The sequence below is a fragment of the Hypanus sabinus genome, unplaced genomic scaffold, assembly GCF_030144855.1.
Source record: "Hypanus sabinus isolate sHypSab1 unplaced genomic scaffold, sHypSab1.hap1 scaffold_162, whole genome shotgun sequence".
NCBI lineage: Eukaryota > Metazoa > Chordata > Chondrichthyes > Myliobatiformes > Dasyatidae > Hypanus > Hypanus sabinus.
Window position 1 is genome coordinate 337,942 of NW_026779700.1, and position 25,328 is coordinate 363,269.

At 48.5% G+C, this 25,328-nt stretch overlaps 1 protein-coding gene across 1 annotated transcript; it reads right to left on the bottom strand.

Moving 5' to 3' along the window:
• Positions 1 to 24,873, bottom strand: LOC132387186 (sialic acid-binding Ig-like lectin 12). The gene is made up of 8 exons (XM_059959532.1): positions 24,711 to 24,873; positions 14,313 to 14,696; positions 12,504 to 12,809; positions 6,681 to 6,938; positions 4,666 to 4,947; positions 1,770 to 1,863; positions 1,169 to 1,247; positions 1 to 482 (listed from the first exon to the last, which is right to left on the bottom strand). Exons 1-8 carry the CDS (start codon positions 24,763 to 24,765, stop codon positions 393 to 395), a joined length of 1,548 nt encoding a protein of 515 aa, XP_059815515.1. The 5' UTR covers positions 24,766 to 24,873; the 3' UTR covers positions 1 to 392.
• Positions 24,874 to 25,328: the final 455 nt, after the last annotated feature.

Here is a 25,328-nt window from a genome sequence, read left to right on the forward strand (position 1 = left end):
CAGATGTGACAGATAAACTTTTATAGAATCACGAGAGGCATCGACTGAAAACCGGCATCTTTTCCCCATGGTGGAAATGTCTGAGGCGAAAGGAAACACTTTTAATGCAAAAATGGAAACCTCAAAGGAGATGTGCTGGTCGGGTGTTTTCACACAGAGAGTGGTGGGTGTCTGGACGCTCTGTTGTGGAGTAAATATGACACAGACGCTTGGAATGCTGTTAGATATGCAAATGAGAGACGGTGGTTCCGACCAATGACAGGACAGAAGAGATCAGGCGTCATTAGCTCCGTCAGTTCTGAAGGAGGGGCTCCTTTGCTCTACCGTTTGACGTTCCATGGGCTCCATTCTCACCCATGCGATACTTCAGTCCAAAGCAGTTGCTGTACATTTCATTTCTGGAAGTTGATATCAGCATAGACGATCTCGTCTCTTTGAGTCGGCTGCGAGTCGCCAACGCCACGAGATTCCTGGGCGACTCCCTGCAATAGAAAATATTTGTATTCCACATAAAGACAAAGCTTATTTTTGGCTTGGGAGTGAAGAGTGGACACAAGTGAAATCCGGATGAAAATGTTTTCAATTCTGGATGGGAGATCCATTATATTTTAGATAGACAGTAAGATAAATATGTTGAATTTTAGATTCTCCCACCAGCCGCCGCTGATTTACTCATCACAGCAGGTCAGCCGTATCCCCTCTATCTTTTCTCCGAATCCATCCAGCTTAACCTCTCTTTCATCTCTCCATGTTGATACATTTTTGTCGCCGATCTCCAACAATTGGTTGCATCGTGACCTTTGACATTCGGGGTGGAACACGCACGGGTAATACAACGAGGGGACCGTGTAAACTTTGCGCGGATAGCTTATGACCCCTGAGTGATTGCAGGTTACTACTTTCCCAAACTGCTGAGACACTAAACCTAGCCGCTGATTCAATTCTCATCAAGGCAACGAAAAAGAGAAAGGGTTATTAGCAAATATCAAACCAGGATCAAAGAAGAGACCATCAAAACATGAAAGCAGAGATTTTCCATTCCTTCAGTGTCCAACGCCCCAATACAGGCGACAGCACGGTCCCACAACTCTTGCCTGTGCAGTATCACCGGCTGAATAAAAGCAAGCCACGTTACATGAACATGTCACTGCAGTTTGACGCTACTTACCACGAAATTTATTGAAGGCGTCACAGTACTGTAGACGACAGAAAGCTCGGAAACAGCAGCAGCTTTTCGTCGTTGCTTCCTAAAGCACCAAACAGAGACGGGTTACAGATTGGTTATAAACCAGAGAAATGATTTGAAGTGGCACCGCGACGAGGAACAAAATTTCAACAACTGTGTCCCTTACGGTTTCTCCTCGGCATTCTGGTTCAGAACAGTTCGAGTGGAGCCGCCTGATCACGTCGCCGCACAAGTAAACGTGAGGGTTATTTATTGTACAGCCTTTAATGTCTGCCCAAGTTAAAAACGGGTGAGCATAATCACAGAGCGTGGTCGTTTAAAAACAAACAAAAAAAACTTTAAAAGTTTACAGAGTGAAAACACAAGGAAACATTGAATTAAGTGAAAGAACGTGTAGAATTCCTTGTTCAATCACACGTGTCTTAAATCAGACTCTGAAATTGTCCTTCTAAGTTCCAGTCTATTGCTACTTTAAGACAGATGGTCAGATTTCATTTGAGTGGGTAATGAACGAAAGTTGGGTTATTTACAAAAGCTGGTTGGCATTGGACACTCCCTCCCCCGCGTTACAAATCACACATACCGGCACACTGCAATTGTCCGCAGGACGACAATCAGAATGACAAGGCCGGCTCCCACCCCGCCTGCTGTCGAGTAGATCGTCCGGGCGTCTGTTCCTGAAATGGCGAACAAGGGCACGGAATGAGCCATCAGAGCTGATCTACTGAGAACGTGCTTTCGGAATGCGGACCCGTTTCCTAAAAAATCACCGGTGTTACGACCACATGATTGCAATTTGCGACTCCTTCCGCACCTCTCTTATGAAATATGAACACAAAGATCGCCCCTATTGCATGTTTTAAGACATATTAAAGACTCTGTGGTTCATTTGGGTTGTTACACATTGGAAAAGGTGGTGTGTATGAAAATCCTCTCACTGCATCGTATGTAAACGAAACTATGTGCAAGCTAGTCACAAAACAAGGGGCATGAACAAACGTCATTGTAAATCACATAAACGATGCAAAGTTGTTACGGCCATGATCACGTGTCAAAAGCTACTGACATTAACAACCGGTTCTACGAAAAGGCGAAAAAACAGGCGCAACAAGTTCAGTTATTACCACATTAATCCAGAAATCTGTGTTCACCCTGACCTCCATTGCTGTAGGTAGGGGATTTTCATTTTCTCTCTGTGACCGGTGAGTGTCCTCTGGATTCTACACCCAAACCCGCCACCACCAGACCGGTGTGTTTGGAGAATTAAAATACGGAACGGGACACTATAACACAATCCATTCCTTCAGACCCCGATGTTGTGCCGTCTTGTTCACCTACTCAGTTACCTGTATAACACTTATATAGTCCATTTTCTATCATCCATCTTCCTACCTAAGAGTTTCTTCAATATCGCCGATACGTCTGCATCTGCTATCACCCCCGCAGAGGTCCCGCGCACCTATCACTCTCTGTGGAAAATACTTTCCTTTGACATCTACCCACACGCCCGTACGTCAATCTCCTTGAAACTATGATCCCCTCGTACTAGCCATTTGCGCCCGTGGGTGGGGGTGGGGGATCTTTGGCGATCCATGTCACTTATCATTTTCCAAACGTCTGTTGAATCTCCTCTCATGTCCCTCCAGTCCAAAGTGCAAGAGTAACCCTAGTTCACTCAATCCATTCCCATGACATGCTCACTCACCCGGACAGCATGCTGGGAAATCTATTCTGCCCCCTCTGCAAAGCTTCCACACCCTTGCATATCATTGGACTCTGGCACGTTGCCAGAGGACTGGACAATCTCAAATGTCACTCCACTCTTTCATCAAGGACGAACGCAGAAGAAAGGAATTTATAGACCAACACGAGGAAATATGCAGAAGCTGGAAATTCAAAGAGCACACACACAAAATGTTGGTGGAACGCAGCAGGCCAGGCAGCATCTACAGGGAGAAACACTGTCGACGTTTATACACCAGTTAGCTTGACCTCAGTGGTTGGGAAGACTTTGGAGTCAATTGTTAAGGGTGAGGGTATGGATTACCTGGTGACACAGGACAAGACAGGACAAAGTCAGCATGGTCTCCTTAAGGGAAAATCTTGCCTGACGAACATGTTGGAATTCTTTGAGGTGATAATAAGTAGGATAAATGAAAGGGATTCAGTGGATGCTGAATATTTGGACTTTGAGAAGGTGCCACACTGCTTACCAAGTAACGATCCCGCGGTGTTACCGTAAAATTTACTGGCATGGTTACAGCATTTGCTGATCGGTCGGATGAAGCGTGTGGGAATGAAAGGATCATTTTCTGGTCGGCTGCCAGTGCCTAGTTGTGTTCCACAGTGGTCAGTGTCGGAACAGCTTCTTTTAATGCTGAGTATCAATGATTTAAATGATGGAATAGTTGGCTTCTTGCCAGGTTTCCAGATGATACGAAGATTGTCGGAGGGGCAGGTAGGCTGCAGAAGGACTTGGAGAGATTAGGAGAATGCGCAAGAAAGTGGCAAATGAAATATAATGTTGGAAAATGCATGGCCATGTACTTTGGTGTCAGAAAAAAATGTTCTGACTAGTTTCTAAACAGGGAGAAAATACAAAACCCGGAGATGTAAAGGGACTTGTGGAGGACACCCTAAAGATTAGCTTACCGGGAGAGCCGATGGTGAGGAAGCCAAATACAATGTCAACATTCATTTCAAGAGGTTGAAAACACAAGAGCAAGGATGTGATGCTAAGGCTACACAAGGCACTGGTGAGGCCTCATTGTGAGTATTTTAAACAGTTTTGGGCTCCTCGTCTAAGGAAAGATGTCCTGGCACTGTAGAGGTTTCAGAGGAGGTTCACAAGAGCGATTCCGGGAATGAAAGAGTTATCATACGAGGATCCTTTGACAGCTCTGGGTCGGTACTCGCTGGAATTTAGAAGGGCGATGGGTTGGGGGTGGTGTTGGGCCAGGGAGATCTCACTGAAACCTTTCTAATGTTGAAAGGCCTTTCCCATGGTGGACCAGTCTAGAATAAAGGGCACAGCCTCGGGATAGAGGGGTGTCTATTTAAAATAGAGATGCAGAGAATTGTCTTTAATCCGAGGATGGTGAATTTGTGGAACTTGTTGCCACACGTAGCTGTGGAAGCCAGGTCGTTGGCAGAGCTTGATAGGTTCGTGATTGGACCTGGCATCGAAGGTTATGGGAAGAAAGCCGGGAAATGGGGTTGAGCGGTGGGAAAATGGATCAGCCATGATTGAATGGTGAAGCAGTCTCTCTGGGCGAAATGGCCTAGTTCTGCTCCTATGTATTATGACGTCATTCATTAACCACATACGTCATAGGATTGGCATTAGTGTATAGTTGTGTTCTCTAACACAAATGGACTTTGCTTCACCTGCTGGGTTGTTTTAGTAAATGCAGTTAAATACGAGAATATCTGGCTCACAATTCTCACTCCCTCAAATTACTGATAGTTATAATGTGCACCCTCAGAACGGAGTGGGTATTCGGAGGCGCGGTAACCGTGGGTATTCCCTGCAGAACATGAAATCACATTTCCCATTCTTTCCGCACGGGTCAGCTTCATCGAGCTCTGTATCACGTTCCCGTCCGTCTCCCGGGCCACGACCACATCCTCCGACCTGAGCTCCGCCAGGGCTTCCCCATCGATGCTCCATGAAACGTTGGCCGGAGGATTGGCTCTGACCTTGCAAACACAGTTAGTCACGGTCCCAGCGCTGGTGCACGCCATTTCAGTTTTGGGTCTGTCTGGAAATGGAGCGATAAACGAGAAACGAATGCTTACAACCGGTGATAAATTCACGTTGCGGAACACACTCTAAATATAGGTTGATATTACTGAATTATAAAAAAACAGCAAAACACCGATTACTAGTTAATTATTTGTCATATTACCAAATATATAACGATAATTATATATACAGCGGTTTCGGATAATTGTGTGATCGCTTAATCGGGGCAGCCGCTTACGTGGGACATCTCTTAAATATTAATCGAGAAAATGCCGGGGATCCCTTCATTTGTCTGGGACACTGTGCCACTTAATCGCGACGGGAGACTGTTGTAAACCACATTCTAACCTGTGTCAGATGCGAGCACATGAGCGGCCATTAGACACGATAACGTGCTCAGTGCAAACAGTTTTTAAATACGTCCGTTGCGTGTGCTTGTGTTCAGATACGGTGACTTTTGCCACAGGAAGATGGCGAGAAATTAGTTGTAAGACAATTCAGAACTGTTAGGTCCCTGCGGTTTCAAACATTCACGCTGGGAGATTCCATTTAATTTAAAGTTGCCAGCTAAGTCAACCAGATGTTGGGGATTTCGTAGGAGATTCACGTGTTAGAGGAAATCCAGGCCTTCATAGCGAGAGGAATATATGGCAAATCCCCAGAGTCAGTAGTGGGGTTCAGGACTGAACCCCGATCGACTGAGCGGCAGGGCTCGGGTTCCACTGACGACTTCAACAGCAGCGGCAAGAGCGTGTAGAGGCGAGGAAAAAGCTTTGGATTGTCTGTAACACAGACAAAATGCTGGAGGAAGTCAACAGGCCGGGCAGCATCTGCGGAAAAGAGTACAACCGACATTTCGGGCCGAGACCGTTCATCAGTAATCTTTTCCGGGGATGCGTCCTGGCCTGCTGAGTTCCTCAGCAGTTTGTGTGCGTTCCCCGGATTTCCAGCATCTGTAGATTTTCTCTTGTTTGACATCGTCTGTAAGAAGATTATGCATTCTGCCCATGACCAGGAGCATCTCCGGTACAGGAACTCGCGGACTGCCCTCAGCTCACCTTTGAACTCTATTGACCATGGAAACAAGCCGACACTTGCGGATTGACCCCAGATCACCTTTGAACTCTATTGACCCAGGAAACAAGCCGACACTTGCGGACTGCCCTCAGCTCACCTTTGAACTCTATTGACCATGGAAACAAGCCGACACTTGCGGATTGACCCCAGATCACCTTTGAACTCTATTGACCCAGGAAACAAGCCGACACTTGCGGACTGCCCTCAGCTCACCTTTGAACTCTAATGACCCTGGAAGCCCCTGACACTTGCGGACTGCCCTCATCTCACCTTTGAACTTTATTGATCGTTGAAGTGAACGATACGTTTCACTGAATGCTCGAAGTTCCTATGTGCATTGTCCAAATAAAAATATTTTTAATATATCTTTAAGATACCGCCCTGGATCTGTTTATGCAAACGCTGTGTTAATAAATGGTTTCACATGCACTGCTCGAGACTCATAAAATGGAACCAGGACTACGCCAGACTGTGGGAACTTTGTCCCTGTGGTTTTGGGTGATCTGGTCTCGTTGTGTACTTTCTCCACGCAGTGTGGCGGGATATCGGGTGTGATGGGGCACGGGGCCGTGTCCTTCGCAATGATAGCCCGCTAAAGTAGCGGACAAACCAGTGTGCTGAACTCGGACGCCGAGGAAGACGAGGCCACTGCCTGAGTAGACTATCACTCACACTGAACGGAGACGCTGGTGGAGCTGTTGGAGACGCCCACGTCGTTTCCAGCCGAACACCAGTATTCCCCCTCATCTACTGATGTAACGTCACGGAGAAGCACTGCCAGTTCTCCGGTGGAAGATGCGCCGATGTCCTCTCCATTCCTCACCCAACGTAAGGTGACGGGATTTGTCTCCCAGCTTCTGCAATTCAGTGAGAGGGAGCTGCCCTCCATCGCGACCACTGACCGATTGACGGTCGGTTTCTCAGGAAGTTCTGAAATAAAACATAAAATAATAAGTGTTCCCGTTCGAAAAGCAAATCCTTTTAAATTCAGTGTTCTGAAAACCTTTAAGTTATATCACTTTTACACAACTAAGACTATGATGCGGCATCTTACGGTATGTGAAAGAAAGGATTTGTGTACAGGCCACCAGTGAGGTTGGTGATGAGTAGTAGTGAGATTGGGGATGGCATTAAACAGGAAATTAGAAATGCGTGCAATAAAGGAGCAGTAGTTATAATGGGTGACTTCAATCTACATATAGATTGGTAAGGGTGCTGAGGAAGAGTATTTCTTGGAATGTATGCGGGATGGTTTTCTAAACCAACATGTCGAGGAACGAACTAGAGAGCAGACCATTCTAGATTGGGTATTGAACAATGAGGAAGGGTTAGTTAGCAATCTTGTCGTGTGAGGCCCCTTTGGTAAGAGTGACCATAATATAGTGGAATTCTTCATTAAGATGGAGAGTGACATAGTTAATTCAGAAACAAAGGTTCTGAACATAAAGAAGGGTAAATTTGAGACGTGAATTAGCTTCGATAGACTGCCAAATGATACTTAAATGTTTGACGGCGGATATGCAAAGGCAATCATTTAAAGATCGCAAGGATGAACTACAACAGTTGTTCATCCCAGTTTGGCAAAAGAATAAACCAGGGAAGGTAGTGCACCCGTGGCTGACAAGGGAAATTAGGGATAGTATCAAGTCCAAAGAGGAAACATATAAATTAGCAAAAAAAAAAAAAAACGGCACACCTGAGGACTGGGAGAAATTCAGAGACCAGCAGAGGAGGACAAAGGGCTTAATTAGGAACGGGAATAAAGATTATGAGAGAAAGCTGGCAGTGACCACAAAAACTGACTGTAAAAGCTTTGAACAATACGTGAAAAGAAAAAAGATTGGTCAAGACAAATGTAGGTCCTTTAAAGTCAGAAACAGGTGAATTGATCATCGGTAACAAAGACATGGCAGACCAATTGAATAACTACTTTGGTTCTGTCTTCACTAAGGAGGACATTAATAATCTTCCGGAAATAGTAAGGGACCGAGGGTCTAGTGAGATGGAGGAACTGAGGGAAATACATGTTAGTAGGGAAGTGGTGTTAGGTAAACTGAAGGGATGAAAAGCAGATAAATCCCCAGGGCCAGATGGTCTGCATCCCAGAGTGCTTAAGGGAAGTAGCCCAAGAAATAATGGATGCATTAGTCATAATTTTTCAAAACTCCTTTGATTCTGGATTAGTTCCTGAGGATTGGAGGGTGGCTAATGTAACCCCACTTTTTAAAAAAGGAGGGAGAGAGAAACCGGGTAATTATAGACCGGTTAGTCTGACATTGGTGGTGGGGAAAATGCTAGAGTCGGTTATCAAAGATGTGATAACAGCACATTTGGAAAGAGGTGAAATCATCGGACAAAGTCAGCATGGATTTGTGAAAGGAAAATCATGTCTGACGAATCTTATAGAAGTTTTTCAAGCTGTAACTAGTAGAGCGGATAGGGGAGAGCCAGTGGATGTGGTATATTTAGATTTTCAAAAGGCTTTTGACAAGGTCCCACACAGGAAATTAGTGTGCAAACTTAAAGCACACGGTATTGGGGATATGGTATTGATGTGGATAGAGAAATGGTTGGCAGACAGGAAACAAAGAGTGGGAGTAAACGGGACCCCAGTTGTTTACAATATATATTAATGATTTAGACGAGGGAATTAAATGCAGCATCTCCAAGTTTGCGGACGACACGAAGGTGGGCGGTGGTGTTAGCTGTGAGGATGAGAAGAGGATGCAGGGTGACTTGGATAGGTTAGGTGAGTGGGCAAATTCATGGCAGATGCAATTTAATGTGGATAAATGTGAGGTTATCCACTTTGGTTGCAAGAACAGGAAAACAGATAATTATCTGAACGTGGCCGATTAGGAAAAGGGGAGATGCAACGAGACCTGGGTGTCATTGTACACCAGTCATTGAATATGGGTATGCAGGCACAGCAGGCGGTGAAAAAGGCAAATGGTATGTCGGCATTCATAGTAAAAGGATTTGAGTTCAGGAGTAGGGAGGTTGTACTGCAGTTGTACAAGGCCTTGGTGAGACCGCACCAAGAATATTGTGTTCAGTTTTGGTCTCCTAATCAGAGGAACTACATTCTTGCCATACAGGGAGTTTTCACCAGATTGATTCCTGGGATGGCAGGACTTTCATATGTAGAAAGACTGGATCGACTAGGCTTATACTCACTGGAATTTAGAAAATTGAGGGGGGATCTTATTGAAACGTATAAAATTCGAAAGGGATTGGACAGGCTAGATGCAGGAAGATTGTTTCCGATGTTGGGGAAATCCAGAACGAGGGGTCACAGTTTAAGGATAAAGGGGAATCCTTTTAGTACCGAGATGAGGAAAAACTTCTTCACACAGAGAGTGGTGAATCTGTGGAATTCTCTGCCACAGAAAAAAGTTGAGGCCGGTTCATTGGCTATATTTAAGAGGAAGTTAGATATGGCCCTTGTGGCTAAGGGGATCAGGGGGTATGGAGAGAAAGCAGGTAAAGGGTTCTGAGCTGGATGATTAGCCATGTTCATACTGAATGGTGGTACAGGCTCGAAGGGCCGAAGGGCCTACTCCTGCACAGATTTTCTATGTTTCTATGTAAGGTTGGTGGTGTTTTGGATAGTGAAGAGGACTGTCAAAGATTGCAGAGTGACATTGATAGGATGCAGAAGTGGGCTGCGAAGTGACAGATGGAGTTCAACCCGGAGAAGTGTGAGGTGGTACACTTTGGAAGGACAAACTCCAAGGCAGAGTACAAAGTAAATGGCAGGATACTTGGGAGTGTGGAGGAGCCGAGGGATCTGGGGGTACATGTCCACAGATCCCTGAAGTGTGCCTCACAGGTGGATAGGGCAGTTAAGAAAGCTTATGGGGTGTTAGGATTCATAAGTCGTGGGATAGAGTTTAAGAGTTGCGGGGTAATGATGCAGCTCGACAAAACTCTGGATATTAAGAGGAATAGATAGAGTGGACAGCCAGCGCCTCTTCCCCAGGACACCACTGCTCAGTACAAGAGGACATGGCTTTAAGGTAAGAGGAGAAAAGTTCAAGGGGGATATTAGAGGAAGGTTTTTCACTCAGAGAGTGGTTGGCGCATGGAATGCACTGCCTGAGTCACTGGTGAAGGCAGATACACTAGAGACTACTTGACAGGTATATGGAGGAATTTCAGGAGGAGTGGTATATGGGAGGTAGGGTTTAAGGGTCGGCACAACATTGTGGGCCGAATGGCCTGTACAGCGCTGTATTGTTCTTTGTTCTTTGTCTTTGTAACAGTGCAGGAGGTCACGGAGAGCGGGAAGTAGGATACATAGTTAAAGTAGCGGGTAACGGGAAACTCGGCAGTCTTCCCGCAGTCTCGGGTATTGCCGGGAGGGTTAAAGTAGCGGGTAACGGGAAACTCGGCAGTCTTCCCGCAGTCTCGGGTATTGCCGGGAAGGTTAAAGTAGCGGGTAACGGGAAACTCGGCAGTCTTCCCGCAGTCTCGGGTATTGCCGGGAGGGTTAAAGTAGCGGGTAACGGGAAACTCGGCAGACTTCCCGCAGTCTCGGGTATTGCCGGGAGGGTTAAAGTAGCGGGTAACGGGAAACTCGGCAGTCTTCCCGCAGTCTCGGGTATTGCCGGGAGGGTTAAAGTAGCGGGTAACGGGAAACTCGGCAGTCTTCCCGCAGTCTCGGGTATTGCCGGGAGGGTTAAAGTAGCGCGTAACGGGAATCTCGGCAGTCTTCCCGCAGTCTCGGGTATTGCCGGGAGGGTTAAAGTAGCGGATAACGGGAATCTCGGCAGTCTTCCCGCAGTCTCGGGTATTGCCGGGAGGGTTAAAGTAGCGGGTAACGGGAAACTCGGCAGTCTTCCCGCAGTCTCGGGTATTGCCAGGAGGGTTAAAGTAGCGGGGACGGGAAACTCGGCAGTCTTCCCGCAGTCTCGGGTATTGCCGGGAGGGTTAAAGTAGCGGGTTACGGGAATCTCGGCAGTCTTCCCGCAGTCTCGGGTATTGCCGGGAGGGTTAAAGTAGCGGCTAACGGGAATCTCGGCAGTCTTCCCGCAGTCTCGGGTATTGCCGGGAGGTTTAAAGTAGCGGGTAACGGGAATCTCGGCAGTCTTCCCGCAGTCTCGGGTATTGCCGGGAGGGTTAAAGTAGCGGGTAACGGGAATCTCGGTAGTCTTCCCGCAGTCTCAGGTTTTGCCGGGAGGGTTAAAGTAGCGGGTAACGGGAAACTCGGCAGTCTTCCCGCAGTCTCGGGTATTGCCGGGAGGGTTAAAGTAGCGGGTAACGGGAATCTCGGCAGTCTTCCCGCACTCGGGTATTGCCGGGAGGGTTAAAGTAGCGGGTAAAGGGAATCTCGGCAGTCTTCCCGCAGTCTCGGGTATTGCCGGGAGGGTTAAAGTAGTGGGTAACGGGAAACTTGGCAGTCTTCCCGCAGTCTCGGGTATTGCCGGGAGGGTTAAAGTAGCGGGTAACGGGAATCTCGGCAGTCTTCCCGCAGTCTCGGGTATTGCCGGGAGGGTTAAAGTAGCGGGTAACAGGAATCTCGGCAGTCTTCCCGCAGTCTCGGGTATTGCCGGGAGGGTTAAAGTAGTGGGTAACGGGAAACTCGGCAGTCTTCCCGCAGTCTCGGGTATTGCCGGGAGTGTTAAAGTAGCGGGTAACGGGAAACTCGTCAGTCTTCCCGCAGTCTCGGGTATTGCCGGGAGGGTTAAAGTAGCGGGTAACGGGAATCTCGGCATTCTTCCCGCAGTCTCGGGTATTGCCGGGAGGGTTAAAGTAGCGGGTAACGGGAAACTCGGCAGTCTTCCCGCAGTCTCGGGTATTGCCGGGAGGGTTAAAGTAGCGGGTAACGGGAAACTCGGCAGTCTTCCTGCAGTCTCGGTTATTGCCGGGAGGGTTAAAGTAGCGGGTAACGGGAATCTCGGCAGTCTTCCCGCAGTCTCAGGTTTTGCCGGAGGGTTAAAGTAGTGGCTAACGGGAAACTCGGCAGTCTTCCCGCAGTCTCAGGTATTGCCGGGAGGGTTAAAGTAGCGGCTAACGGGAAACTCGGCAGTCTTCCCGCAGTCTCGGGTATTGCCGGGAGTGTTAAAGTAGCGGCTAACGGGAAACTCGGCAGTCTTCCCGCAGTCTCGGGTTTTGCCCCGCGAGGCGAACGGGCGCTTGGTTCCTCCAGTGTAAGAGAGGCCACATTGTGCAACCGATCCCGACTGTGCTAATGAGCAGAGCGGCCTGTTCTGCCGCTGTTTTCAGCCGATCTGTTCAAACCTCGGTCCACTGTTTAAAATTGGATCAAAATTGTATAATAACGGCATTTCACAGAACTATCAGCAAAGTTTTACTGAGAGAAATCTCGGCTTCGCAGCTTGACCGCCCGTGCAGGGCAGAGGTGCGCCGTCTGTGTCGATTACTTTCGTGACAACGCTGGAGAGACACACCAGGAATTGACACGCGTGAGGAGGCATCAAACATTCATATATTTTCTCGTGTGCCGCTTCCTCTTTGAGAACACATGCTTACGTTGAACGTCCATGGTGATAGTTTCCTTGGCTTTTTGGACGCCCTTCGCTAAAACAGCGCATCCCAGGGATTCCCGGTGATGAGCGGGTGAGGGAGTGAATGTGAGCGCCGACCTTTGCATCCGAGCGCCAGGACCTTCACTGACAACCTCCCCTTCCGCTTTCCTGTCCTGCGCCGGAACCACGTTATCTGAAACAATCCACTTTAATTCCAGTCTGTCTCCGGAACAGCTGTCAGGAATGGAGCAGATCAAACGCGCCCTTTGTCCGGCGATCAGACCCTCACCAACCGAGATCCGGGGTTTTTCTAGGACAGAAGAACACGTTCGGAAGGGTGTAACTGTCAATAACGCAGACATAAGAAAAACAAACAGAGAAATCATGACATCTCGCTGTTTCACTGTCTCCTTTCAGCGCCGAGTATTGCGTACGGGTATGGCCGGCCCGCCAGGGGAAGGTGGTGTGTGCTCCGGGGGGATGCAGTGGAGATTCTCCAGGCCGTTAACTCGACTGGAGAGCGAGCGTTATGGGCAGAGATTGGGCAAGCTGGTTTGTTTTCCAAGGAGCGGTGATCTGATGGAATTAGAGAAGCGGCCCGGGTACGGGAGAGGGTGGAAATGCTATCCCGTGGTAAGAGGGTTAAAAACAAGGGCACATGTGTTACAGTGAGACGGGTTTTCAAAAGGGGGCCGAGGGTCAGGTTTATGCAGAGAAAGACGTTACCACATGGAAAGACAAGGGCACATGTTACAGTGAGACGGGTTTTCAAAAGGGGGCCGAGGGTCAGGTTTATGCAGAGAAAGACGTTACCACATGGAAAGACAAGGGCACATGTTACAGTGAGACGGGTTTTAAAAGGGGGCCGAGGGGCAGGTTTATGCAGAGAAATACGTTACCACATGGAAAGACAAGGGCACATGTTACAGTGAGACGCGTTTTCAAAAGGGGGCCGAGGGTCAGGTTTATGCAGAGAAAGACGTTACCACATGGAAAGACAAGGGCACATGTTACAGTGAGACGGGTTTTCAAAAGGGGGCCGAGGGGCAGGTTTATGCAGAGAAAGACGTTACCACATGGAAAGACTTAGCCACTACGATTTCACGATGCACTGAATGAGACATAAAGATCGGTAAGGATTGGGGAATGGCCCCGCTGCGGGGAAACAAAACCGGAGCAGAGGAGCGGAAACATCAGCGGGAACGCGGGGTGCCGAAGGTCCCGTTTCTCTGCCGTATGACAGGTTAACGCCAAGGGTAGGACCATTCGCTCCATCGAATCCATGCTGACCCCCATTGCAATCGTCTGAATTCCTAACCCTACTTGCTTCCCCGCAGCCTACCTACTCTCAGGTGTCGGTCAACAAACCTGTTCTCTCGCTGGCGCTGAAGACATCGCTGTGTATTTCAAACAAACTCCTGGCGGGCTCTGTGTTTTGGGAGGGGGGAACTGCCGCGAAGTGGAGACATCAGTAGGGGAATGTACAATCCCTAGATGAAAATACACGCGGCGTGTTTCTATGTTCATTTTACTCTTTGCTTAACCAACGAGGGAAAACTTCGTTTTTGCCCTTTCGTGTGTAAATTGCCCGGAGAAGCACGATGCTGGCGATGACAGACTGGAGATATTACCTAGATTATGAAGTTGTTAATTTAATAAAACTCTAGCATTCCGATGTAATGTGCGTTGGTAATGAAAATGGAAGGCGTGTCTAGTCACCGATCTGGCATCCTCCTCTCCCCGCCGACCTGACTTTACATCTGCATGGAAGCACAACAGGAGAAAGTTTACAGAACAAACTAGGGCCACTCACCCCAAACTGTGAGAAAGGATTGTGAGCTTCCGGTGCGATGGGTCGTAATGGGGGAGGTGGTGTAGATATCTACTGTGAATATATATGAACCCTCGTCACTCTTCCTGGCATCATTTATTCGCAGAGAACAGTCTCCCTTTTCAGGTTTGCCCCAGAAATCCGCTCGGTCGATCGAGCTGCGACGGTCAGACGTGCGACTACTGAAATTATAGTCAAAGACGGCTTCAAGCCGGGTATTTCTAGAGCTGGTCGTCACCCACTGTGCCCGCAGTCTGCTGGGAAAGCTGGGAAAGTCGGGAACGCGAAAGGAACAATCGATCTCGGCACAAGCTCCCCCTACCGTCGAAACGTTTTGCTGCATCATCACCGACACTTGTGTAGAAACTGGAAATGAGAAACAGGATCTGTAATTATTTCCTCCCGGAGCCCATTCAGAACCCTTTCAAGTGTGGAAAATAGCTTGCTGTGGGCTTTGTGGGCCCATTAATGTACAGCCAGTCACTATAATTATTCACATTCAAAACTGTTATCTCTATCTTTTCCGAGCTCAAGCTGGTAAATCGTGGGGTACGGGCATAAACACGCACACTCATTTCCCAATTGCTAGGAACTTACGGACTGTTCTAGTGATGTCTAGGATTGTGGATTTAGGGACACTTACATGAATATGGGTTTCTATATGCTCTGTGCGTTTGGAATGGCTGTATGTATTCAGTAAGCGGTTTTTGTTTGTTTATCCCGTGTTGTTATATCCGGGCGGGTATTATGGTTTGTCCTTTCTGTAATAACGGATGGGTCGGAATACAATTTTCCGGACTCTGGCTCTGAACCTGGAGCAGGCTGGTGTTTATAATGAGCTATGTTTTTTTTATCTGTTTGAATATTAAAGGTTTGCCACGTGGTTGTGTCTTTGCAAGTGATCAAATTCAGTTAAACTGCTGGAGGAAAAGGCAATATGTTTGTTTGTTTCTGGTTTCTCTCGGCACTTTCTGCATCTACCGTCTTGAATTTATTGGTCTTTTATTAGGATTTAATATTTCTCATGCTAACGACGTGCTCCTGTATTGCGACAAGGGCCCGATTCTGGGTCGAAGTTCAATCGAAGTTCAATCGATTCAATCGAAGATTCTGGGCTCCTTGAACGCTCCCCTGAACGCCAGGGAAACTAGTCTGCCCAGACTGTGGGATGTCTGCCGAGGAGGGTCACGCTCTTCCCCCGGTCGTTGTCTTTTCCGTTTGCACTGATCACTTCTGCACTGTTTCTGGGTCGCGCTTCATTCAATTTCAGGAGTGTGAGCTTCTTAACAGAACGCACAAGCTGGCGTGGAGTGCTGAACTCTGCCTTAGTTCATGAAAATATATCCTTGGAAGTTTCATCTGACGGTTTGGTAAATTCAGACCAGAATCAGAATCAGAATCAGGTTTATTATCACCGGCATCTGTCGTGAAATGTGTTAACTTAGCAGCAGCAGTTCAATGCGATACATAATATAGAAAAAATAACAATAATAAATAGGTCAACCAATTACAGTGTACATATATCCAACAAGTTAAAAATCTTCGAAACACAGAAATAATATATATTTTAAAAGTGAGGCAGTGTTCACGGGTTCAACGTCCATTTCGGAAACAGATGGCAGAGGGGAAGAAGCTGTTCCTGAATCGCTGAGTGTGTGCCTTCAGGCTTCTGTACCTCCTACCTGATGGTAACAGTGAGAAAAGGGCATGCCCTGGGTGCTGGAGGTCGTTAATAATGGACGCTGCCTTTCTGAGACACCGCTCCCTGAAGATGTCCCGAGTATTTGGTAGGCTAGTACCCGAGATGGAGCTGACTTGATTTACGACCTTCTGCAGCTTCTTTCGGTCCTGTACAGTAGTCCCTCCACACCAGACAGTGATGTAGCCTGTCAGAATGCTCTCCGCGGTACATCTCTAGACATTTTTGAGTGTTTTTGTTGACATACCAAATCTCTTCAAACTCCCAATGGAGTACGGTCGCTCTCTTACTATAAGGCCACCGCCGGATGCAAACTGAATGGCCGCTACCGTCGCTTGCCCCTGGGCCCGCTGTGTTGCGTCCCGCCGCTGCGGGTTGTGCTGCACTGTGGCGGGCCGCTGTGAGACCGATGGTGGTTATTGATACACCGCCTGGTCGGCTTCCCGGAGCCGCTTTGCTGGAGAGCCACGGCTTCAGCGCCGAGGAAGGGTGTTCCCCCGGCACAGCCACGCGGGGCCCCGGCGGGACAGCAGGTCCAGGACTCGCGGATGTCGGCCAGATGCTCGACTGTGTTTATCCCCACTCCTCTTCCGTCTCAGTAGCGCACGGTCGCCAGCTGCGCCACCGTCTTTAAGCACCCAGGCGCGGATGGCTGGTTCGTTACCGAGGCATCTGTTACCCTCCACCACGCAGTCCATGAACACACCTTGCTCTTCACCCAGACGGTCCACCAGGAGAGATGGCACCGGAGGGTTTCTGCTGGAGGTCTCGGGCGGCCCCGCCCGCTCGACGTTCCCCGATGCCAGCACTGAGCTGTGGCGTGGTGCAGTACTGGGCCAAATGGCCGGCCGCGCCATACCGGTAGCAGAGATCGCTCCACGGCACGCTGCGGAGCCGGCGCAGCACTGGTCGGGCCTGTCTCACCGCCTCCTCCTCAGTTTCCTCCGCTTCCTCGTGGGTAGCCCGGTGCGGAACGTGAGGGAGGCGGGCGATACGCTCCGCCGTGTCCCCCAGGTTGGGGAGCTTGGGTGGGCTCAACTCCGTCGGGGTTCGGTGGGAAGGCACGATGCTCGGTTCACAGGTTCTCCCACCGCGCCAGCGTCCCGTCTTTGGGTACCTGGCCCGCGAATGCGCTGTGGGGGGGGGGAGGCATACGGCTCGGTCCCTCGATTTGTTCCCCGGGTTTTCCGTCGCTCCAGCCCACGTCATAGCTGTTCAATCACGTCGTTAATTTCTCATCTCACTCCCGACACCGACGTAGCGAACGTTTGTTCACTGATGTCAGGCGAGAAAACTCGTTTAACTCAACAACCGCTTTTATTGTGAGACACATGAACTGACCGGGCGCTATGACCCGGGGGGAGACCCCAGTGAGTCACATACAGACGGGGGAGGTGATAATCACACAGCCCGGTTACAGTCCGGGTGACCCACAGACACACATGAACAGACCGGGCGCTATGACCCGGGGGGAGACCCCAGTGAGTCACATACAGAGAGGGGAGTGAAAGATCACACAGCCCGGTTACAGTCCGGGTGACCCACAGACACACATGCGAATGACTACACAACCAAGCTAAAATGTAACAATAAATCAGCTGGAACATACCGCCATAGTCTCACGGAAACGTTTTAACACAGTAACAAAGCAATAGCGTTTGTCATTAGGAATGCTGGAGCGGGCTGTCGACCAACCCCCGACACCCCCCCCCCCCACCCAGAGCGCCACAATATTATGATCAGTGTCCCTAAGGGTTTTATTTTACTTTAAATTCTCTAATCAATTCCGGTTCACTGCGCAACACCCAATCCGGAATTGCTGATCCCTCGGTCTGCTCTAGAAAACAATCTTCAGGCATTTTACACAATCCCGCTCTTGGGATACAGCACCATCCTGATTTTTGCAATTTACCTCGATGTCGAAATTCCCCATGACTGCGGTAACTCTGCCGTTTGGCCGTGCACTTTCCATCTCCCGTTGTCATTTGTAGCCCGCATCGTTGCTACTGTCCGGTGGCCTGTACATAACTCCCATCGGGGTGTTTGTACCCTAGCAGTCTCTGAGCTCTACCCCGACGATTCAACACCTTCCCATCCTCTGTCACCTCTTTCTAAAGACTGGATTTGATATTATTTTACCAACAGATCTACCCGGCCCGTCTGCCTTCCTGCCCGATCTTTCGATTCATCCTCGGGGGTCAATCATCATTCAGCCACGAGTCAATGAAGCTCACAGCGTCAAAGCTGTGAGTCCCCAATTGTGCTGCAGGTTCACCCACCTGTCCGTGTAGACGGTGCAGTCAGATATCACACCTGCCAGTCCCCAATTGTGCTGCAGGTTCAGCCACCTGTCCGTGTAGACGGTGCAGTCAGATATCACACCTGCCAGTCCCCAATTGTGCTACAGGTTCAACCACCTGTCCGTGTAGACGGTGCAGTCAGATATCACACCTGTCAGTCCCCAATTGTGCTACAGGTTCACCCACCTGTCCGTGTAGACGGTGCAGTCAGATATCACACCTGTCAATCTCCAATTGTGCTGCAGGTTCAGCCACCTGTCCGTGTAGACGGTGCAGTCAGATATCACACCTGTCAGTCCCCAATTGTGCTACAGGTTCAACCACCTGTCCGTGTAGACGGTGCAGTCAGATATCACACCTGTCAGTCCCCAATTGTGCTACAGGTTCACCCACCTGTCCGTGTAGACGGTGCAGTCAGATATCACACCTGTCAATCTCCAATTGTGCTGCAGGTTCAGCCACCTGTCCGTGTAGACGGTGCAGTCAGATATCACACCTGTCAATCTCCAATTGTGCTACAGGTTCAGCCACCTGTCCGTGTAGACGGTGCAGTCAGATATCACACCTGCCAGTCCCCAATTGTGCTGCAGGTTCAGCCACCTGTCCGTGTAGACTGTGCAGTCAGATATCACACCTGTCAATCTCCAATTGTACTACAGTTTCACCCATCTGTCCGTGTAGACGGTGCAGTCAGATATCACACCTGCCAGTCCCCAATTGTGCTGCAGGTTCAGCCACCTGTCCGTGTAGACTGTGCAGTCAGATATCACACCTGCCAGTCCCCAATTGTGCTGCAGGTTCACCCACCTGTCCGTGTAGACGGTGCAGTCAGATATCACACCTGTCACTCTCCAATTGTACTACAGTTTCACCCATCTGTCCGTTGGAAGGTGCAGTCAGATATGACACCTGCCAGTCCTGTATTCGGCACTGGTTTCCACTTTTTCCCCCTTTTACATTTTAGCTCATCCTCTTCACGACAGTGTTGTCCCATCATCAGCCTGTCCTTGCTAGCGGTCTGACTACACATTGCCTCTATTTTTTTAACCAACTACCCCACTCTCAGCCCTATCACTCCGGTTTCTACCTCCCTGCCAGAGTAGTTTGAATCCTCCTGAAGACCTCTAGCAGACATGCCCGCGAAGATATTGGTCTCCTTCGGGTTCAGATGCAACCCGTCCCGTGTGTACAGGTTCCCCAGCAGAAATCTCAATGATCCAGATATTCGGACCCCTGCCCCTGTGACAGTCCCTCGGCCACGTATTTATCTGTCATTCGTTCCTATTCTTACCATCACTGACGAGAGGCTGTGACAGCAAACTAGAGACTACCTCCCTGTTTTTCCTGCTTTTCGGCTTTCTACCAAGCTCCCTGAGGTCGCTCTTCAGGACCTCCTCGATTTCCCGACCAATTTGTGCCAGATCGAGCCGCTCGCCTTCCCCTTCAGAATGCCGTGACCCTGACCCGAGATGTCCCTGACCCTGGCACCTGGGAGACGAGAGACCAGTCTCGATGGCGTCCACAGAATCTCGCCACTATTTCGCCATCTCTGGACTCTCCTGTCAATATTGTGGTCCTCTCCACCTCTCCTTTCTTCCGACCCTGAGCGCCAGAGACCCGGCGCTGCGGCTCCGCTCTGGTGGGTCGTCCCACTCAACAGTATCTATAACGGCAGACTGATGATTGAGGGGACGGTCCCGGGCGTTCTCTGTACTGGCGACCCACTTCCACTCCTTCTTCTGACAGTCATCCAGTTACCTGCCCACTGCAGCCGAGGGGTGACTGCCTCCCTGTAACCCCTCTCTGCCCCTTCCTCACTCTCTCGTGTGAACCGAAGGAAATCGAGCTGGCGCTCCGGTTTCCCACCGCGTTCCCCGGGGAGCCGCAGCTCGGCGCATCTAGTGTGGAAGGGATTATCCTGGAGGCTGGAATTCTCTTAGAATTCCCACTCCTCTCACACAGAACGCAACACCGTCCCTGGGACCATTCTCACTGCAATAACTGTGTACTCGGAGACCAGCGATGAGGGAAGGAGAAGCAGAAGAATGAGAAGGGGAAGGAAGAGAAGAAGGAGGACAAGGAGAAGAGACGGAGAAGGAGGAGGACGAAGAGGAGGAAGAGGAGGAAGGAGAGGTAGAAGAAGAGGAAGAAGAAGAGACGACACACACAAAATGCTGGTGGAAGAAGAAAAAGAGACATATCGGATGTTTCCCTCGACAACCGTGATCTCGCCCAAGCCTGATCAGCCAATAATTCTACTATTTGGCTTCATAGCTTTTTGTTTTATGACGAAGAACGGTGTAATTTCAAATCATCCATATGTAGAAACCGGTGTCAGTGTAATTTGGTGTCTTATTTCTGATTTTATACTCTATTTTCTTCCGATTCTGTAAATGAGATCGGGCTGAAAGCTGAATAAAACCGCACTGGGCTTAGAGAGTCGACCAGGAACGGATCCACGTGATTTTACAGATGGTGGTTGCTCTTTTATGGATGTTAGTAGACAGTGTGATTATGGGACCAATCAAGCGTGACAGTGGAAAAGAGTGTATGGAACCAAAGGAGATGGCAGAGGTACTTAATGATTACCTTGCTTCAGTATTTACTACGGAAAAGGATCTCGCCGATTGTGGGGATGACTTGCAGTGGACTGAAAAGCTTGCGCATGTAGATATTAGGGAAGAGGATGTGCTTGAGCTTTTGGAAAGCATCAAGTTGGAGAAGTCGCCGGGACCAGAAGGGATGCAGCCCAGGCTACTGTGGGAGGCGGGGGAGGAGATTGCTGAGATTGATGATCTTTGAATCAACATTGAGGACGTGAGAGGTTCCGGAGGATTGGAGGGTTGTGGATGTTGTTCGTTTATTCAAGAAAGGGAGTAGAGATAGCCCAGGAAATTATAGACCAGTGAGTCTTACTTCAGTGGTTGGTAAGTTGATGGAGAAGATCCTGAGAGACAGGAGTTATGAACATTTGGAGAGGCACAATATGATTAGGAATAGTCAGCTTGGCTTTGTGAAAGATAGGTCGTGCCTTGCCAGCCTGATTGAACTTTTTGAGGATAGGACAAAACACATCGATGAGGGTAGAACAGTAGATGTAGTGTATATAGATTTCAGCAGGGCTTTTGACAAGGTACCCCATGCAAGGCTTGTTGGGAAAGTAAGGAAGCGTTGGGATTTAAGGGGACATTGCTTTGTGAATCCAGAAATGGCTTCCTACAGAAGGCAGTGTGTGGTTGTAGACAGGTCATATTCTACATGGAGGTCGGTGACCAGTGGAGTGCCTCAGGGATCTGTTGTGGGACCCTTACTCTTTGTGATTTTTATAAATGACCTGGATGAGGAAGCAGAGGGATGGGATAGTGAATTTGCTGATGGCACAAAGGATGGGGATGCTGTGGATACTGCGGAGGGTTGTCAGAGTTTGTGGGATATTGGATGCAAAACTGCACTGACAAGTGGCAGATGGAGTTCAACCCAGATAAGTGTGAAGTGGCTCATTTTGGTAGGTCAAATATGATGGCAGAGTGTAATATTAATGGAAAAACTCTTGGAAGTGTGGAGGATCAGATGGATCTTAGGGTCCAAGTCCATAGGACACTCAAAGCTGTTATGCAGGTTAACTGTGGTGAGGAATGCATAGGGAGCATTGATCTTCATCAATCATGGGATTGATTTTAAGAGTCGAGAGGTAATGTTGCAGCTATATAGGACCCTGGTCAGACACCACTTGGAGTATGGTGCTCAATTCTAGTTGCCTCACTACAGGAAGGATGCGAAAACGATAGAAAGGGCGCAGAGGAGATTTACAAGGATGTTGCCTGGATTGGGGAGCATGCCTTATGAGAATGGGTGGAGTGAACTCGGCCTTTTCTCCTTGGAGCGACGGAGGATGAGAGATGACCTGATAGAGGTTTGCAGATAATGAGAGGCGCTGATCATGTGGATATTCAGAGGCTTATTCCCAGGCCTGAAATGGCTAGCACGAGATGGCTAGTTTTAAAGAGATTGGAAGTAGGTACAGATGAAAGGTCAGGGGTACGTTTTATAATGCAGAGAGTGCTGAGTGCGTGGAAAGAATGGGCTGCCAGCAGTGGTGGTGAAGACGGAAATAATAGGGTCTTTTAAGACACTCCTGGATAGGTACATGGAACTTTGAAAATAGAGGACATGGGTGAAACCTAGGTAGTTTTCATGTAGGAACATGTTTGGCACAGCCTTGTGGCCCGAAAAACCTGTATTGTGCTGGAGGTTTTCTATGTTGCTACGCTTCACCAACTGTTGCAGCAATTTGGCAGGGATTGTGTGCAGTTTAGACGAGGGTAGAGCCGTAGATGTGGTGTATATGGATATCAGGAAGGCTTTTGACAAGGTACCCCATGCAAAGCTTATTGGGAAAGTAAGGAGGCTTGGGATCCAAGGGGTCGATCACTTTCTGAATCCAGAACTGTTTTGCCCACAGAAAGCAAAGTGTGATTTTAGACAGGTCATATTCTACATCGAGGTCGGTGACCAGTGGAGTGCCTCAGGGACCTGTTCATGGACCCTACTCTTCGCGATTTTTATAAATGATCTGGATGAGTAAGTGGAGGGATGGGTTAGTGAATTTGCTGATGACACAAGGGTTGGGGGTGTTGTGGATAATGTGGAGGGCTGTCAGAGGTTATAGCATGACATTGGTAGGATGCAAAACTGGGCTGACAAGTGGCAGATAGAGATTAACCCAGATAAGTGTGAAGTGGTTCATTTTGGTACGTCAAATATGAAGGCAGAATATAGTATTAATGGCAAAACTCGTGGAAGTGTGGAAGATCAGAGGGATCTTAGGGTCCAACTCCATAGGACACACGAAACTGCTACGCAGGTTAACTCTGTGGTGAAGAAGGGATACAGAGCATTGACCTTCATCAATCATGGGATTGATATTAAGAGCCCAGAGATAATGTTGCAGTTATAAAGGACCCTGCTCGGACCACACTTGGAGTACTGTGCTCAGTTCTGGTCAACTCACTACAGGAAGGATGTGGAAGCTATAGAAAGGGCGCAGAGGAGATTTACAAGGATATTGCCTGGATTGGGGAACATGCCTTATGAGAATAGGTTGAGTGAAGTCGGCCTTTTCTCCTTGGAGTGACGGAGGACGAGAGGTGACCTGATAGAGGTGTACTGATAATAAGGGGCATTGATCGTGTGGATAGTCAGAGGCTTTTTCCCAGGATTGAAATGGCCAGCACGAGAGGGCATCGTTTTAATGTGGTTGGAGGTAGGTACAGGGAGATGTCAGGGGTAAGTTTTTTATGCGGAGAATGGTGAGTGCGTGGAATGGGCTGCCAGCGGTGGTGGTGAAGGTGGAAACTATAAGGTCTTTCAAGCGACTCCTGGATAGGTATATGGAACTCAGGAAAATAGAGGCCATCGGTAAAGCCGAGGTAGTTCTCATGTAGGAACATGTTCGGCACAGATTTGTGGGCCGAAGGGCCTGTATGTGCTGGCGGTTTTCTATGTTTCGATGCTTCACCAATTGTTGCAGGAATTTGGCAGGTATCGTGTGTAGTTTAGATATATTAAGAGCGTCTATTCATCACGAGTGTGGGGCAGAATCAAGTGCTTTTGGTAGTCAACATGAAATATTCCTGCTTTTTCGCCGGACATGATTTAGAATTAAAGAATCTGCTCTTCTGTCAGTACATTGTGGTGATCTAAGTGAGTGGAGATTTGTTGCGAGATACATGGTGTTACAATTTAATATACAGTTTGTAAACAAATAATAGAACAATATTTTGATGTTATTTATGATTTATCATTTAGCTACGTGATATCATTGGCTTCCATCAAAAATTCAGGTATTTTCTCGTGATTTTTAAAAAATCTGTTGCTATGTATTGATAGGGACGGATGAATACGGTTATTAGTATCATATTTAAATCATTAAATCTTGGGTCAGTGTGTTACCCACTAAACGCGCTTTTAAGTGCATATTGCAATAACTCCTCTTTCTTGACTCAAATAAAGTGATCTATCCGAGCGCAGAATATATTTTTATAAGCTAACGATCACCCTGTGAAGAGCGGGAACAACGTCTCTGTCTCTCACACTCCCTCTCTGACGCACTTTCTCTTCTCTCTGTCACTATGTCTATCTCTCTCTCTCACACACACACACTCATTCTCTCTCTCTCTTCGTTTAGCAACAACTGATAACAGCACACCAACGCATTCACCTGTAATATATCAACCCTGAAATGATGAAGCATCATGTACATCACAATTATATCTTCTTTGCCCTGCTTCAAGCTTAGTAAGGAATTTTGCTCCCATTTCTCAGGCATTTGTCCCTTTCGCTAGGTAACACCATTTACAAGCTATGCTTAAATAATTTTACCTTCGGGAAGCGTCAAGAGGAGAACAACCAGAGAGCCGCACGTGGCCATGAACATTGCTGATCGCACTGGCCGATTCGGGGATCTAATACATGGTTTGTTTTCCCGTCCGGCCGACCTGCGATGCCTTTGGTGATGGTTGTTCAGCTGATGATCAACACCGATTCCGCTGATCGACCCAGGCCTGCTGACTCTGACTGTCAAGGCAGCTTGTTGGTGCTGTACATTGTGAGATCCCCGCTCATACCGGCTGCTGGCACATCAGTGATTAATAAGCCGTTGTTGGAGGTGCACACACCCAGATAACATCGGAAATAACTAACGAGTTGTTTTCTCACCAATACTCGTATGCTACTCTTGTTGTGGTTAGTGCATGCGAATCTACATCATATGCCCACCGCCCACGCTTGCTGAGGCCTCACTCTTTCCGGAAGCGAATACAACACCAAAGACGTGAGTGCCTTCACTGAATTTAGCTTGCCCACCATGTATTGCGGCGTGCGGTTCCTCATGTCCGCCGGTCTGAGTTAGGTCGGACGTCTGTGACGTCATAGACGGGGGCAATGTGAGCCGGACGCGGCCCACGCACTGCAGATCATCTCTCAGACAACTTAATCAAC